The sequence below is a fragment of the Aedes albopictus genome, chromosome 1, assembly GCF_035046485.1.
Source record: "Aedes albopictus strain Foshan chromosome 1, AalbF5, whole genome shotgun sequence".
NCBI lineage: Eukaryota > Metazoa > Arthropoda > Insecta > Diptera > Culicidae > Aedes > Aedes albopictus.
In genome coordinates this window covers 253,643,443-253,661,610 of record NC_085136.1, presented here as the reverse complement: position 1 = coordinate 253,661,610, position 18,168 = coordinate 253,643,443, and the positions used below count along the sequence as shown (strand labels likewise).

Below are 18,168 nucleotides of genomic sequence, written 5' to 3'. Positions count from 1 at the left end.
CTTGAAATTTTTAACAAGAGACAAAGTTATAGCGATTTCATTTATTTTATTATTTTTCAGAAAATTGGTCTATTTTTAATATGCATCCCATTACTTTTTCAATTCATTACCGGTTATGTTGTTACTTTCCTTCAAAACATATTTATATACAAGTCAATTAAAAGGAATTTATTTGAACTATAATTAGAATCTTGAATTTTGAAACGATGTTGAAGTTTTGGAAAACTTGTTGTTTTATTAGAAAAATAGTCTAATCGTTATAATTTTCTTCCGTGTGAACAATTTTAGGGTATGTCAAAAGTTTTTCAAAGCTCATCATATAAGTCATAAACGCTCAGAATTTCATTGTATTTGATTCATTGAATCCGGAGATATAACAGTACAAAGTTAGCTATCGAATAATTTTGACTTTTTCTAGAATCTTTATAGCTTCGTACAGAATAACCCGATATTTTCCAAAATTGGACCATCTATACACAACTGATTAATCAACTCACAGTAAAAATTTCAGATTTTTCGATGCACTTTTCAAAAAGTTACAGCTATTTGAACATTTTTTGAAAAGTGAAAATTTTGCCTGTCCCGATCATTTTGTCTATCCCCTGTATAGAGGCGAAGTTCATTGCCCAAAGGAAAATGTATGTTAATATAGAATAAACTGTGTATCCGATTCCACTGTACCTGTTCTAAACAGTGTCCTAGTGCTCGATATAAGGTTTAGTTGTAGCTTTAATTTGTAGGTTTATTTTAATCCAGAAATTCACTTTAGATTATAAGAGTAAATAGGTGGTACAATAATGTTGTTTACATGTTCTTCCACGTTGTACCGAACAATGGTAGAGAGAAAGTCTTCTGTTCATAGCCTAACCCGGTCACGGGAACAGCTACAGGTAGTTGTAGTGGTCGACGTCAAACGACCGTATATCCAAAGGGCCAATTAAGTGCGTTAACACCCCGACCCGTAAGGCCTTACCGTTAGTTGGTCTTGCTACCCTGCATCACGTCCAGAAGAGCCACTTTTATGGCAGGTCGTTGGAGTATTCCTGTTTCTGTTTGGACATCAACCTTGCGAACTTGCCCGTCGATACCTGGATATGTCTTGGTGGTGGTCCGCCCACGGAGCCATCCATTCCGCACCGTATCGTCAACTACAATTACGAGGTCACCTTCCTGAAGCGGTCGAACATCCACAAACCATTTGGTTCTCCTGGCGATTGTTGGGAGATACGACTTGATCCAGGCTTTCCAGAATTGATTTAGGAGCTGAACCATAACTCCCCAATTGGTACGCAACGAAACTGGCTGGTCGATGGGAATTCGAGCGAGACTGGTATTTCCGCTGGAGCTCATCAAGAGGAAGCTATTTGGCGTGAGAACCTCCTGCTCGGGGGATTCTAACGGCACGAATGTGAGCGGCCGAGAGTTGACTATCATTGATGCCTCCGAAAGAAACGTCAAAAGCCTTTCATCATCCAGTTTTTCGCGATGGGCTAGGACTTTGAAGGCATCCTCAACCGAGCGTACTTTCCGCTCCCACACACCTCCCATGTGGGGAGCAGACGGTGGGTTGAAATGCCACTCTGTTTCGGCATTAGTGAAGGTGCCAGCCAAAGCGAGATTAAGAGACGATTTCAGCGGCGAGTTCTCTGGCTGCTCCATGAAAATACGTTCCATTGTCGCTGAAAAAGTTCTGCGGAGCTCCACGTTTATCGACAAATCGACGAATGGCCATCTTGCACGACTGGAGCGACAGGGAATGCACCACCTCAAGGTGCACCGCACGAACGGTGAGGCAGGTGAAGATTGCCACCCACCGTTTAACATTGCTGCGCCCTCGCTTCACGAGGAGAGGTCCGAAATAGTCTAGGCCTGTGTGCGTAAATGGTCGCACGAAAGGCATAACACGTGGCTGCGGCAAGGGGGCCATCCGAGGCGTATTGGGTTTGGATCTGTATACGCGGCACCACATACACTTGTTGATGGTCTTCTTTACAACGGAGCGCATCTTCGGAATACTGTAAAGCTGCCGAAGCTCATTCACCACGGTCTCCGTGTTGGCATGCCCGTACCGTTGATGGAAACGAAGTACCAATAATTCGGTGACGTAGTGAGCCTTGGGAACGATTATCGGATTGCGAAAACTGTAGGGATAATAAGCAGCTTTCGGATCGATTCTGCTTTCCATCCGTAGAATTCCATCGTCATCTAGGAAGGTCGACAGTTTTACTAATGGACTGGATTTCGCTAGGCGTGCATTCGTCTTCGTTGAGGAACTAGTGGATTTCAAGGCCGAAATTTCCTCCCCAAATTCCTGGTTTTGGACCATTCGCCACAAGACTTTTTCTGCCGATACGAAGTCTTGGCGTGTTAATGTTGCCACGCGTGATTTAGTAGGAACGGATTGCTTAGACGAACAGCGGTTGACGAAATGGTACAGGTAGGCTAGCGATTTAATCAAATGCTCCCAACGAGAGAATTTCCTGAACTCTAACACTGTGTCGGTTGTTACTTCCTGGTGTACGTTGGTCGTTCTTAATTCTTCCGTTGGTTCAATCATCCTCTCTGGAGCCACCAATTTTCCCCTAGGCCATTCACTTTCCGGTTGCCATAGAAAATCCGGTCCACGGTACCATTTACTCTGATCATCGAAACTGGGACCGTTGCCCCATTTGGTGGCCTCATCTGTGATGTTTAGCCGGGTGGGTACCCAGCGCCATTCCTCCACCGATGTTTTTGCCAGGATTTCCGTAGTTCTGAACTGGACGTAGGGACGATACTTTCGAGGGTCAGCACGTAGCCATGCCAAAAGAACTGTTGAGTCAGTGTGGAAGAACCGCTGGGTAATTTGCAGCGAATGATTCTCCGTAACGCTTTTCATCAGTCGCACACCAATGACTCCTGCATTCAATTCGTTCCGGGGGATAGACTGTGGTCGTAAGGGAGTTACTTTGGCTTTCGCAGCTACCAGAGAACAACGAGGGGTGCCCCGGTCGATTATGCGGAAATATGCTACACTGCAGTAGGCAAGCTCGCTTGCATCCACGAAAATGTGTAGCTGCAGAGATTCGTAACTTCCGCGCTCGTAGTTTGGGAAATAACATCGCGGAATCTGCACACGTTTCAACTCGGGTATCAGTCTCGTCCATCGTTCCCAGTCCGAGAAGTTCCTACTGCTAATGGGGTCATCCCAACCCACACCAGATCGCCAAATGTCCTGGATAAGGATTTTGCCGTGGATCGAAAAAGTGGAAATGAGCCCTAGCGGATCAAAAAAGCTCATGACCACGCGTAAAACTTGGCGTTTAGTAGGCACAGTTCTACCGGATAGTAACGGAAGCAGATCCGCATGAAGTTGGACGGTAAACAGGAACAAGTCCTCATTTGGATCCCACATCATCCCTAGGATACGTTCTGCAGCTGTCGCTTTCTCTACAGAGAAGCTTTTAACTACTTGGGAGGTTTCTTGATCATTTTCTCCGATCCGTTCGAGAATTTCCGGGGCGTTGGAGTGCCAGTTCCGGATTTCGAATCCAGCCTTGCTGTGTACTTCGCGAACAGCCACCGCCAATTGTACTGCTTCTTCAATAATGGTGTCTCGGCTGTTCAAGAAGTCGTCCACGTAAGTGTTGTTTGTAATGGCTCTCGCTGCCTCCGGATACTCCGTTGCGTACTCCGCCGCGTTCCAATTTTTCACGTATTGCGCGGAACATGGCGAACAGGTGGCCCCGAATGTTGCCACATCCATTATGCACACATCTGGGGTGGATTCGGGATTCGCTCGCCACAAGAACCTTTGTGATTGTTTGTCTTCGTACCTGATGCGCAACTGATGGAACATCTGTTTGATGTCGCCTGTTATGGCAAACTGTCTTTGACGAAACTGGCAGACGACCGACATGAGCGGCGTCAGCAAATCGGGTCCAGCAAGAAGCATCGAATTCAACGAGACCCCTCCAACACGTGCCGCAGCGTCCCATACTAAGCGCACCTTATTGGGTTTTCGTGGATTCCGAACGATGCCAAGCGGTAAGTACCACACGCGTCGTGGATCCGACTTTCGCAGCTCTTCCTCTGTTGCCCTGTGAGCATATCCTTGCGTCTCATACTCAACAATCTGCGCTTCAACGTTCTTTCGAAGCTCTGGATCTGCTAGTAACCGACGTTCGAGACATTTGAGCCTCCGCTCCGCCATCGCGTAGCTATCAGGAAAATGGTTATCGTCACTTTTCCATAATAGCCCGGTCTCGAATCGACCGGATTCCGTTCGCCGAGTAGTTTCCTCTAGTATACGCCTTGCTCGTTCGTCTTCGGGTGATTCTGGCGTCGATGCTACCCTTATGCCCAACTGTTCCAGTTCGAAAAAGTTTTTTTACTGCGTCGTGAAGGCGTTGATCAGCGGAGCACTCACATACGTGCACCATTGAGCGATTATCACCATGATTTCCTCTTTGTCCACCGTAGATTGTCCAGCCCAATTTCGTCTTTATCGCCACCGGCTCCTCATCGCGTCTCTCTCGTTTGTTCAACGAGCGTTATCTGCGCAAATCAGAATCTGAGGAACTGCTTCCGTGTAACTTCGGATTGGTAGCCCAGGTAGATGCGGAAATTGCTCTCTCAGTTCCGTGTAGTTCAAACTTTGTCGAGGCAAACCTAGATTGTCAACAGTTTGCACCTGTGACAATACATGCTGAGTTTTCCCGTCCCCTCCAGATATGCAGACCTGTACTCGTTTCGAAGCAGACTCTTTTCGTGTGACATTGCTAATCCATTGTAGACAGAGTGAGCTTTCCTCTCCATCCAGGTCGAGCTCGTCCGCGATGCTGTTTTCCAGCAGCGTAACATTTGAGCCGTCGTCGAGAAAGGCGAACGTCACAACTGATTTTCCTTTATGCGACAGCGTCACGGGTAAAATCTTGAAAAAGGTTCCAGGCTGCTTGCTGCGATGAGCGGTGACGATCCCTGATGAACTTGATCCTTTATGCTCGGGGGTGGCCAATTTCGGTTTGCCGGGATGCAACAGCTTATGGTGCATATCGTCGCATCCGTCCATACCACACGGCTGCGTGGTTCTACACGGCCATTTCCCATGGCACGTTAGGCACCGCTGACACATTTTTCGTTGCTCCACCAGGCTTCACCGTTCAGCAACCGACAAGGAACTGAACTTATTACAGTGCTTAATCCTGTGGTCGTCACGTTGACACATCAGGCATAACTTTGGCTGTTTCTGCGACGGTGTTGCTGATACACGACCTTTGATGTTTACTTCAGCGGAGTGTGAGTTGATATATCCACCTTTATCCTTTTTCCTGCCGGTCCGGACTACGTCGTCTTGAGAACCGGAATCGAATGGCATGATGACTTGACAAGCAGCTGCCTTTATGGACGACACGAAATCGCTGAATGCCTTCAACGTAATGTCCGGAATGCGTTGAGTATGAAATCCCCAATCCATTCGAATGCTTGGAGGAAGCTTGCCGACAAGTTCCGACAGAAGCATGGGATTGGATAGGTGTGCTTGTAAGTTGGCGGCCTCTATGTAGGTCACGAGGTTTCGGACCTCGCGTCCAAACGTTACTAAAGTGTCTAGCTTGTTAACGTTTGGAACTGGTGCATTCCTGATTTTATTCATTAAGCAATGCACCAGCTGGTCTGGTCTGCCACACTCATCTCGTAGTGTGTTGATTATTTCGGGGACCGCTTCCGGCAGGGTCAAGATACTATGTACCTTTTCCCTGGCCTTCCCGACCAAGCACTTCTGCAACCTTGCGAGGTTTTCATCCAGCTGTATGCCGCACATCGACGTTGTAGACTCAAACGCACTTAGGAACATGGGCCATTCTAACGGATCCCCGGAAAATTTCGGTAGTTCCCTAGAAACTACATGACGGGCGGCCAACTGCTGTGGATTTATTACGGCGAATGAATTCTGCACCGGGTACTGTGGCTGCCAGTACGGTTGCTGCCAGTAGGGAGGCATTGGTTGCTGGTACCACGATTGGTACGCTGGGTCACCTTGTGATCGTTGCGGTGGTGCGGCATTGAACGACGGTTGGGGTTGAATCCTGTTTGGTGGCGCGGGCGTGTGTCCGACGTCAGCTGGAGCATCTCGGATGACCGGTTGTGAAGAATTCGGCCAAGAGCGAGTTGGGTCTCCATTGCCGGGATGTCTCGAGGAACCAATTCGTTGATCCATTACTCTAGCCTGACTGACGTGAAGCGAAGGCATCACTGAACCCGAGGGATTCACCGGAAGCGGCGGTAACTGGTGACGAGTAGATGCGTTGATGAGAGGAAGAGTTGACGTCGTCATCGGAGGAAGCGATGGATTTATCGGGGGAAGCGGTGGCTTCAGGTTGTCCGCTGGGTGTGTAGGCGGCATCTTTGACGCCGTTTCGAGCGGAAGCCCTGTCGATGCGTGTTCCTGCGCCATTGTGCCTATCGAATATATCGGAGGTGGTGCGGGACACGCGGAATAAAATTACACTGACTTGCTCATTGGTGCCGGTTGAACCTGAGGATGAACTGCGCCTAACGTATTCGGGAAGTGCGATGAATCCGGATCTAACATACGCGACGGGTTCACAGGAGGAAATGATGTCTCCGGTATCCCAGAGGGTTTGGTCGGGGGAAGCAGATGCTTCGGTATGCCCAACGGTGTATTGGAAGGAAGATGACTTACTTGTTCGTTCGTGGGAGTCGCAGACGGCTGTTGAGGATCGGTAGGCCGTTCCTGCTGGACTTGAGTTGTCAGTTGAGGCGGCGGAAGAATTTTTGCCGTTGCTCCCGTTCTTACCTGACCCGTCACAATTGGGGTAGAGGTTTTGCCGGTCTCCGGTGGATGGTTCTCAATCGCCCTGTTTTCTAACGTAAAATCCTGCTCTGCCACCCAAGTTCCTACTCGGCTACGTCGACTGCGATGGCTCTCGTGGCTTCTCAAGCTTCCGTCCACAGACTGCCTAGCTTCGATCTCGGATTCCAGCTGATGCTTAGCAGCCAGAAACTCCCTCTCCCTGTCCGCTTGTTCCTTCCGTAATTTATCCTCGAGCGCTTTGGCCTCTTCCAACTGCTTCAGTCGCAGTCGAGCGCTGGAGGCGTTGGAGTGCTCGGATCCAATGGTGCCGCAGAATGTCGAACAGTTTGGGCAACGCCACGATCGGTTGCATATGGAAGCTTGCACACCTGCACAGTCTAGAAAAAATAAGTTTGAAAATTAAATTTGAAATGATTTTTGAAAGTTTGTTCTAGCAAAATTTTCACTTGAACCCTTTGCGCCACCCCTAAATATCAACCGAAATCGCTAATTTTTGTACAGCTGACTTATTTCGACTAGTAGATCACTTTCCACTTGGGAAATCATATATCGGAGAGATTTTTTGAAATTAGCCCCACCCTACTGAGCCAGCTATTCCGATATCAAAGTGTTGGGTAAAGCTTCAGATTCACACCTGGGCTGCCACACAACACAGACAATACTGGAATAGTTTGAAGTCATGTCGTTATTGGGTTTTGTATTGTACTGAGCCATCTCCAAGGGTGGCGAAGTATCTTACAAATCTGTCAAAGCAGAATTGCAGCATTCTGGTCAAAGCATTGACTGGCCACTGCCGACTCAGCTATCACATGGCGAATATTCAGCAAGCTGATTCATTTGCCTGTGATAGCTGTGAATCCGATTATGGAACTTCGTATCATTTGTAACTGTCCAGTTTCTGCGCAACTGCGTTTCCGAGTACTCGGAAAACACTTATTAACTGAAACTGACTTCAGAAACCTGAATCTTCAGGACATTCTGCTGTTCTTGACCCGCTGTGGTAAAGAGCTATAGGCTCTCCTTACGTTTTATGTGTTATCACAGTGCCCGTCTCAGGGCGCTGTTTGAACCCATTGTGGTACGCTTTTGCGTGTATGACGATCCTATTCCCTTACCTGTCCTTTCCCCTGTCCAATCCTTGTTCCTTCCCTTCTCCGTCAGGTAAATGATGAATAGGCTCGTGTTCATGGCGATAGCACAAATTTCCCAAATGGAGGAGAACGTGCCTTTGGAACCAACCTACTGATACCTGATATCTGAAATACAAATCTTAATCCAAATCGACTTCCGCTTCCGGCTCCCTTATGGGCCTAAGAAAATCTTCCGTTAACCGATATAAGTACTAGCCAGATGTCAATCAGTACATAAATCGCATCAACAAAATTGGAAAGAACTCAAAATTTTGAATCCAAGACGTAACGGATTGAACAGCTTGCCTCACGAGAGGCATATTCAACATTTGTAGAGAGAAAAAATGATTTGCGAGTGATAAAAGGTGGCAGTAACTAAGGAAAACCGATCGATGTAATAAATTTTATTTGCGAGACTGATTCGTTGTAGGATTGAATCAGTCAACTGTTGCCGGCACCAACAGATTGATGGGGGTTCTCATAGCTGGTCTTATGTTTATGGCTCTGGTGGATGGGAAAGCGAACCCGTGCCGTCACCCTCCCCTCAGCATGGGAGAAAAACATTGTTGAACTTTCACAGCAACCAATTCAGTGAGTGTTTTTCAGCGTGTACCTTGAACTTTACACATTTGCGAAACAACTTCGGAAGTCGAAACCACTGCAACCCCATGGGATTCTTCCTATTTTATCTCGATATTGACGACAACGAGCAAAGGGCTTTTATATTGAAGTCATCCTTTGATGTGGGTGCGTGCATGTGTGAATAAGCACTTTACTTCGCAAGACACTTACCTTCTTTTTCGATTTCATCGACTCGAGCTGCCGTTCGGTGTGCTCCCCGATGGAACGGCTTCCCCAGAGCTCCCGGCCCATCAGCGAGTAGCACACGATCATTATCAGCATCGGGATGCCGTACGTCAGGATGAGGAACACCAGGTTGTAGCTGTGGGAGAAGAGAAGTGGGAAATGAGTTAAAGTTATTGACGTTCACGTAATAGTGAGAGACAGCGTTTGCTTTTCCTTGATTTTAAGGGGAAACTAATAACTAGTTTTGATAATTCTTGACTACGTTTCGGTCCATCTGATGCTTCCAAGAGCTCGATTCTGGAAATTCCAAGAATCTTGTAAAAGTTCCGGGTATCCCAAGATATAGGAGTGCTTCAGCAATCATTGCCTAACTGGAACTATTGAATGCTATTTTACATTCAGGGTCACTACTGCATGTAGTAAACTGACCATACCGAACCAAGAAAATCGCGAAATCCGATAAAAAAGTAAATCTCCGTTAGAGACGTGTATCCGTCCCAAAATTCGTCAATAAACTGACTCGCAGATTTCATGCGAAGAGCTATCTTAGCAAACTTATTTTGCACTTCCCGACACACCAACACAATCTTATTTTTTTGTGTATCCTAATGTTTCATTTGCACATCGTTTTGCACAAAGGCCCTTGCATGTGTATGTAAATCATCAATCATTATCGAACAGGCGGAGTGGCGGCCGACAACGCGGTGGCCGAAGATGCGGCGGCCGAAGAAGCGGCGGCCAACGACGCGCCAGCAGTTTATGATAGGCTTCGGCGATGCGCATCCCGATTAAACAAATGCACCAAAATCAAAACTTGTTTTATTTCATATTTTATAAATTTTTCATCATTCAACATCTATACACTACACTGCACAATCGCGAATTCCGCTTCTTTTACGCTGGAGGGCTATCTCGGTGGTCGATCAATAATATTGGTCTATATGCTGACGAGTTGCTGAGAACCAAAACATTTCACTCTCAGTAAGATCTTGCTGAATACTCACGCGCTTATCGCTTCGGCTATATGGGCCCCAAACTTTATATTTCGCTTAATCATGACTTTGTTGGTTAGAGCACCGGACCAGCTATGATTTGTCGTAGGTTCAAATCCAAGAGGACGGCATCCTATTTTTTCACTATGGAGTTTGACAGGTTGGATTGTGCCTCCTTACGTGGAGCATAAATGTATGCTCCAGCCAAAATATTCACCAACACAGTCATGAAATTTGATTGTTTACTTTTTTACGAGGTATATTGGTGCAAAACGCTTGCATCACCTTAGATCTCATAAAAGTGTTGATCATGAAAAAGGAGCATATTTGATAATTTTCAATTTGAGAGTATCAATGTTTAGGTGAAGTTTTTACAGAGAGTGGGAATTGTTTGTGGAAAGACACACAACACTTCTTTTCGCAAACATTGTTCGCCAAAGTGCGTTTTTCCTTATTTTCTGCCGCTGCTGTATTGAGTGAACGTTGGTATTAGTGAGCTCTGGTTGCGCATGATAAGCGGCAACAAAATCAGATCACCATAGCATCCCCGTGTTCAAATCCATCCAGATCAATGTGGTATTTGTTCGGTCATAATGCATTCGTTTTAAATGTTTTCATGTCAGCTTATTTTCTTTCGAAAAGAGAAACCATTTTCTTGGGTTTGAATACGTATGAGCAGAAAAACAATTTCAATGGCCACTATATAGGCTCAGTGTACCAGTTATGGCTATAGTACCTCAAATTCGCCATAGTTGATTTTCAACCTTTTAAGATACAAATCAACAAGAAAAAAAAAATCGTGAACAACAGATCACGATCACAAAAGATGATTGCAATCATTCAAACTTCACAATTTGCTCAAATTGTGGTAGAAATAAATCATTTTCCTTAACTTTTCGGCTTCCTTGCACCCTATTTCGCCATAGTGTACCAGTTATGGCAACTCCCATAAGGAATGCATATAAATAGTGCGAAGTGGAACCCAAATTAACAAATGTGTCCATAACTGGTACAGGGTTCCTATCATTGGAACACGCCGTAATAAATACTAAAAGTAGTTTTGGATCCGTTTTTATATTTTTCCTGTAAAGAATGAAAACTAATCAATCGTTTGACTTATTGTTTAAATTCGTCGGTCTTCTTCTTCTTTTTGTAGAAATAGTTTTTCTTAGGTGGTGCGATAACTGGTACAGGCACCCTAATTGCCTACAAATCAATCTCTTTTGAAACTATGAAAAATCAAGAGCATTCTTCTGTAACTCCATTGATGCCACCGATAAACTATCCATTCTTGAGCTGTTTTGCATGCCACAATCTTTCCGTTCCATTACGCCATTTGTGTACGTATGTAACATATAAATATATCATAGTTTGGCCATACGATAGACTGCTTCCGATTTATTCTGATCGAATAAATCTTAAATGCTCTACAGTGTCTCCTTCATAAGTCATGCTTTCTGAGCCAGTCACATTGTATCCAGAATCCTCCCCCACCTACAGCAAATCCCAACAATTTATCAACAGCTGCTACATTTCTTCCGAGCTCACACCATCCACTCTGAAAGCCATTCTCTGTTCCTCCTGGTGAAATTGGTGCCAATGCAGCTCAAGTGCCTGCTATAGATAGTTACTCCGGGTTCGAGATGATGCTCAACTCATCCTTAAGTCACTCCTGGGATACAAGCCGATGCTGGATGACAACTCAAATTAATATTATGCATTGCAACCAGTGCTGAAAAATTCATTTCGTCATATCTAAATTCAATCACCTACAGCTCTTTTAAGAAGCCGAACCTGAGAATACGGTGTATGAAAAACTTGTGCGGCTAAACCAGTTCTGCAAGAAAGTCACGGAAAAACCACTATTTTTCGAATATTTAAGGTAAATGTCACGGACTACCTTCGAAAAATCCCAATGATATTCACGGTGAATATCATTTGGCATTTTTCAAAGGTAGCCCGTGACATTTACCTTAAATATTCGAAAAATGACGGTTTTTCCATGACTTTCTTGCAGAACTGGTCTAGCCGCACAAGTTTTTCATACACCGTATTCTCAGGTTCAGCTTCTAAAATGAGCTGTAGGTAATTGAGTTTAGATATGACGAAATGAAATTTTCAGCACTGATTGCAACAATGTCTCGATACGGGGGGTTGCAACTTTACCGGGTGAGCGGTTCCATATCATTTCAGCAACGAGTAATTTTCATATATCTTTATTTGGATGAAACCTTGCATACAAGTCTTTGGGGGAGAAAAACGCCGTTTTGCATACTTGGTTCGCCATTTTGAATCTAGCCTTACTTATGAGAAGGGCCTATGAAAAATGCACATGATATCTTCAAAAAATTGTATCTCGAAAACGGTTTGTCCGATCGGTTTGGTGTCTTCGGTGAAGTTTTAGACAATTGTTGGTGCTATATGGAGAAAATATGCACGGTAAAAAAATATGTTTGGTTTTTGTGATTTGAACTAAAATATAGATTTTCCCTCAAAAGTGACATGTCAATATTTTTTTTATTATCCTTATGTTATAGCTGACTGAAAATGCTACCTAGTGCACAGTGGGTTGTTCTGGAGAAAAATAGGTTACAATGAAAAAAAAATGTTTTAAAAAAATACGGTTTTCAAAAAAAGCTATTAAGTAAAGTCAAAAAAGTTTGTTGCCCTAATTTTATGAAAGTACATCAAATTTGAAAGAAAAAAGTACTTCGGTAACATTTTTCTAAGATGCACCGTTTAGAAGATATTACTAATTTAATATTGATTTTGTTGATAACCTAATAAGTTTTAGCCCTTTTCGGATGTACTCCGTGTTTCTCCAGTTTCAAAAGTATTTTTTTCGGAAACATTGGAAAATTTTGAGTTAAAATGACACTGACAGCTTAAAGATTTGAGTGAAATTCTCTGCCTTAAAAGTATTTTCAAAAACAAGTTACAAAATCCCACTATCAGGAACAATGATTTCTTCCAGTGGTTTTTGGTGTATTGTGTTGAAAATGTGCATCCACCTCTTGCATATCGCAAGCTCCTCAATTAGCAAGATTCAAAAGAGCGAATAAGGCTTATTTTTCAGGGATGGTGATTGTGCGCAATAAAAAATAACATTATATGTTGTACATCAGTTTATTTTTATTCCTGTATTTTTATCAAATTATTGTTTACACAACTTTCTTAACAATATCGAATATTTCGGCATCATTGTCAGGACAGTTTGAATAAAACTTTGCCTTTATTGTATTTTCTGATAGAGGAAGAAATGAGTGGAATTTTTGAGTTCCTTGAATTGTTTTTGCATTATTATATTGATTATTTAGCTGCAAAGACATATTTTCGTATTCTTCTGTAGTAGAATAACAAAATGACAACTTTGTAAGTTCTTCTTCTTTTCGTTTGTTTGCCCAATTAAACAACTCTCTTGCAGTCTTTATCGGGTGTTCGCGTTCTTTGGCTAAACTTGCTCTGGTAGCCATGCGTTTTATCGTACCTCCAATAGCATCGCATGGACCTTTTCCGTGCGATGTTGCGAAGAAATGCCATTCAGCGTCAATACCATACTTTGACTTAAACTTACAAAGGCTAGAAAAGTTTTTTCGGTTTTTATACTGTGAAGCAGCACCATCTGACATAAAATATATTTTTTCATATTTTTATTTTGATCAATTTGTAAAAAGTTTATCATTTTATCAATAAACAAATTAACAGCGACTGAATCATGTCTTAGTTCTTCTGAAATTATAATGAAGCTAAAATGTTTAATTTGCATATTCTCAGTCTAATATATTACGAAAGGATGGATTGTGGCCTGTTGCACGTTCCAATGGTGTGATTGAACTTCATCCTGCAAAACGAAGCTGTAATTTTCAGAAAAGTCACAAATAGCTAAAAATTCACCATCTTGCAAGTTTTGTTTTGTAGTTTTCAAAAAATTGGATTGTTCGGTTTTTACAAAATCATGCGGAATCAAACTTTCTAATTTTGAGCTGAAAAATGTAACAAAGTCATCGGTTTGCTTTACAATAGTTTCTAAATCACATCTGTCAGTGGTAACCCATTGTTCGAATGAAAGCTTTTCAACAAAGTTTTCTTCCAGTTGTTTCAGTAAACTGTCTTCTAAAACTGAGGTATCTGGGCAGTTTTTACATCTTCGTAGATGACAATGAGTTGTCTTATTTTCGCTAAGTAATCAATTGTATAATGTTTTTAGATCATTCAAGACATTGTATTTTTTAAGCTATGTAGAATTAAATTGACATTTTCATGCGTAGTGCAAACGCAAACTTTATGTGTTCCTGTGATAGTCAATAGTTTACATTGCCTTGGCCGGAGGCTTGCAAATGATGAAAACCCTATTTTTACATTGACGTACATTTCATTAAAGCGATTAAAAGCTTCTCTTAATGTCATCATTAGCAATCTTTTCTGAACAACTAATCTCTTATTTCCTGTCTTTACGCTAACAAAATCTCTTTGACCTGGCATTGCACGGCTTATATCATCGTCCTCAAAAAATTTCAAAACCAGTTCTTTTGTTTCATTACTCCTTGAACCTTGAGATGAATCTAATACATTATCTCTTTCCTTTCTTGCATCTGATGCCATATTTCTACTAGTTTCAAATTCGTCTACAATTTTTTGTACTGACCATGATTTTGGTAACAATGATAAAATTGATAGTTTTTCTTGCCTTGTGGCTGAATTTAAAAATTTAATTTTCATATTTTCTATAACTTCTCAAACTCGTTTGTTTTTTCTGTTTTAGCGTCTAATTTAAAAAGATTTCTTCGTACACCTTCGACGATTTCAGCGCACTTTTTTTCAGGATAGTGAACATTTTTAACCTTACCTCAATCTATAGGCGAAACACGAATAGCTGCTATTCCTCGGTTGAATATTTCGACGTCTACAGGCATCGTGAAGTCTTCATGTGATTGAATTGTGCTTAGCGTTGACGCTGATGGTATCGTGACCAAACTTTCATAGCTTTGCGAATCAGGTACATCAGGTATGGTCTGAACAGTTGGCATCCTTGAGCCGCCGGCTACGCTTTGTTCTTCGTTTTGGGTGAGGTGAGCTCTTGAATCAATATGTAGACGGCAAGACGAACAAATACGAAAATCCTTGGTGTTCATTGTGGATACCTTGGAAAATCCAATTGACTTTAGTTTTTGGATGATACCATCCGTGAGATATCGCAGCTCTTTCGAACACTGAATGTCTTTGAATGGACGAATACATCTGATTTTACTCATTTTGTAATCTGTAACATAGAAAATATTTTCCAATTGTTAGTTTTGTACGAAAATATCACAACACATATAATTAAAATGTGCATTTAAAACTTACCTTTGCACCAAAACGTGTTACACTTTCCTTTACAATTATTATGTTATCAAACAACACTAATGCTTCTAGCAACCTTTCTGTATTTACTGTTTGTTTTTCCCTAGTAGATACTGGATGAATTTAGAATCGAGTCAGACATTATTATACAGCTCACGGGTATAAATCATAGAATGCTGGGTAAAGACTGCTGGAAGATAGGTAGAGTTGAACGCTCAGGTATCGTCAGGTACGAGTTTGGAGAGTTGGAGCGAGGTAGATTTACTGGCGTAGGTATATTGTTATTGAAGAAGATTGTAAATTGTATATACCTGGAATAAATAAAGAATGCGGCGGTTGTTGATTGAGGTATCAGTCGGCAGCCGTCTAGTTTGATGGAAGGTGATTACTGCGTTCTTTTTATTTATTATTAAGAAACGGTCATCGACGGAACTAACCTCGTTATGGCCAGCGCATTCTTGTTAGCGATCACAGTCACCATTTTGTCGATATTCGGCTGCCTTTGTCTCCAACATTCGCAACACAAGCAATAAAACTACTATACGGAACAAAAATGTCGAATGACCACGATTGCGTCTTCGGGAGATGGTTCGGTTTTTGTTATTCCTGAGAGCTGTTTTGGATAAATGTATGTGTCGTAATCGATTTATCACACACGAATAAACTAATATTATACCAATCTTAATCAAAATTGGCTGAAATCTTGCGAAAAGCTGGAATTAGACTAATGTCATCGTGTCAGACGACGTGAAACAAAGCAAGCTGACACCCGACCGCGACAACGAAACGAAGGTAGTGAAAAGTGTCGAATGTTTACAAGCCTGGGCCAGCGTGGCCATGGTGGACTAGTTCCAACAAAGACCACGTTTACAATCACCAACTGTACATAGTAGAGCTAACTGGTATCTAATTACCTGGGATACTTCTCGTTTCAGCAGAAGGCACCAAAAACCACTGGAAGAAATCATTGTTCCTGATAGTGGGATTTTGTAACTTGTTTCAAAATACTTTTAAGGCAGAGAATTTCACTCAAATCTTCAAGCTGCCAGTGTCATTTTAACTCAAAATTTTCCAATGTTTCCGAAAAAAATACTTTTGAAACTGGAGAAACACGGAGTAGGGTCTGGGACCATTTCGGCAGGAGCACCTATTTTGGGCACTTGCTGCTATAACTCAGTCAATTCTGAACCGAGTTACTTGATTTTTGAAACACGATCAGATACGCACAGTATCTATCCATGTACATAAATTCAAGTCAATCGGTTTAAAATTGACTGAGTAATAACAGCAAGTGCCCAAAATAGGTGCTCCTGCCCAAATGGTCCCAGACCCTACATCCGAAAAGGGCTAAAACTTTTTAACTTATCAAAAAAATCAATATTAAATTAGTAATATCTTCTAAACGGTGCATCTTAGAAAAATTTTACGGAAGTACTTTTTTCTTGCAAATTTGATGTACTTTCATAAAATTAGGGCGACAAACTTTTTTGGCTTTTCTTAATAGCTTTTTTTGAAAACCGTATTTTTTTAAAACAATTTTTTTTTTTTCATTGTAACCTATTTTTCTCCAGAACAACCCACTGTGCACTAGATAGCATTTTCAGTCAGCTATAATATAAGGATAATTAAAAAATATTGACATGCCACTTTTGAGGGAAAATCTATATTTTAGTTCAAATCACAAAAACCAAATATATTTTTTTACCGTGCATATTTTCTCCATATAGCACCAACAATTGTCTAAAACTTCGCCGAAGACACCAAACCGATCGGGCAAACCGTTTTCGAGATACAATTTTTTGAAGATATCATGTGCATTTTTCATATGCCCTTCTCATAAGTAACGCTAGATTCAAAATGGCGAACCAAGTATGCAAAACGGCGTTTTTCTCCCCCAAAGACTTGTATTCAAGGTTTCATCCAAATAAACATATATGAAAATTACTCGTTGCTGAACTGATATGGAACCGCTCACATACTAGAAATTTCTGCAGAAATTGATACAGCAATTTCTCTTAGGAATTCTTTGGAAATTCTTACTATGATACTTCTCGGAGTTCTTCTAGGGATTCCTCTAAAATTTTCTCTAGGGATTACTTCAGAAATTCCTGGTGGGATCATTCTAGACAAACTTCCTGGGATCCTTTCAGAAGTTCCTCAGGCGATTCCTTTTATTTTATTCAGATTTAATTCAGAGATTCTTCCAGAAATTTCTCATGAAATTTCTTCAGCTTTTATTAGCCTTCTTCCAGGAATTGTGGCTAGGATTCTTCAATCAACTCCTGTTTCGAATCTCTTAGAACTCTTCCAAAAACTCTCACTGTGGTACCTTCAGGAAGATTCCTCCAGAAATTCCTCATGGAATTCCTGCAGAAAACCATTTGACCTTCCTCCAAGAATACTTTAAACAACTCCTCCTGCTGTTCTTCCAGCAATTTCTTCAGAAATTCTTACTATGATACGTCCAGAAATTCTTCTAATGATTCCTACACGAATTTATCCTACCAATATGGCTGCAATTCTTCCGGGAAATCGTCCTGGGATTGTTTCAGAAAATATAAAAAAAATTCCAGAATACATCTACCGGTCCTTGCAGGGACTTCTCTAGGTATTCAATGGATTTTTCCTTTGGATTTCCCCAGACATTTCTGATGGGGTTTCTCTATAAACTCCAGCATAGTTTCCTCCAGCAATTCCTCCTATGATTGCTACAATGATACACCACAAAATCCTTCGAAGAATACCTCCTGAGATTTTTCCTATGATTTCTTCAGAAGCTCTCCGATGATTCCTCTATGAATGTTTAGCCGATATAGTTTATCCAAGAACTCTCTCATAAATTTCTCATGGGATTCCTCGAGGAACTCCTCTTGCCCTTCCTCCAGAAATTTCAGATGGATTTATCAATTCCTGCTGTGGTTCTTCCAGCAATTCCTCGGACTCCTCCAGAAATTCTTACTGTTATACCTCCCGGAATTGTTCTAGGGATTCCTCTAAGAATTTCTCCAGGGATTCCTTCAAAAACTTGCTGGGATTATTCAAGGTAGGGATGTAGTACCGGTAGTACCGGTACCGAAAATAC

General features: G+C 42.1%; 2 protein-coding genes and 1 long non-coding RNA gene across 3 annotated transcripts in view; all 3 read right to left on the bottom strand.

Annotated features, from left to right (window-relative positions):
• Positions 1–1,618: 1,618 nt before the first annotated feature.
• Positions 1,619–4,192, bottom strand: LOC134291516 (uncharacterized). Its single transcript, XM_062859372.1, has one exon. The coding sequence runs from the start codon at positions 4,190–4,192 to the stop codon at positions 1,619–1,621; it is 2,574 nt and encodes an 857-aa protein (XP_062715356.1).
• Positions 4,193–8,632: 4,440 nt separating this feature from the next.
• LOC134285574 (tachykinin-like peptides receptor 86C) overlaps positions 8,633–18,168 on the bottom strand; it is a 545,193-nt gene continuing 535,657 nt past the window's right edge. Inside the window, exon 6 of the mRNA XM_062846624.1 lies at positions 8,633–8,887. Within this exon, the coding sequence (XP_062702608.1) occupies positions 8,665–8,887 (223 nt within the window). The 3' untranslated portion in view covers positions 8,633–8,664. The remainder of the gene's footprint in view (positions 8,888–18,168) is intronic.
• LOC134287311 (uncharacterized) lies at positions 14,666–15,147 on the bottom strand. Its single transcript, XR_009997211.1, has 2 exons — positions 15,090–15,147; positions 14,666–15,003 (listed from the first exon to the last, which is right to left on the bottom strand). It is a non-coding gene; the product is annotated as an uncharacterized LOC134287311 (long non-coding RNA).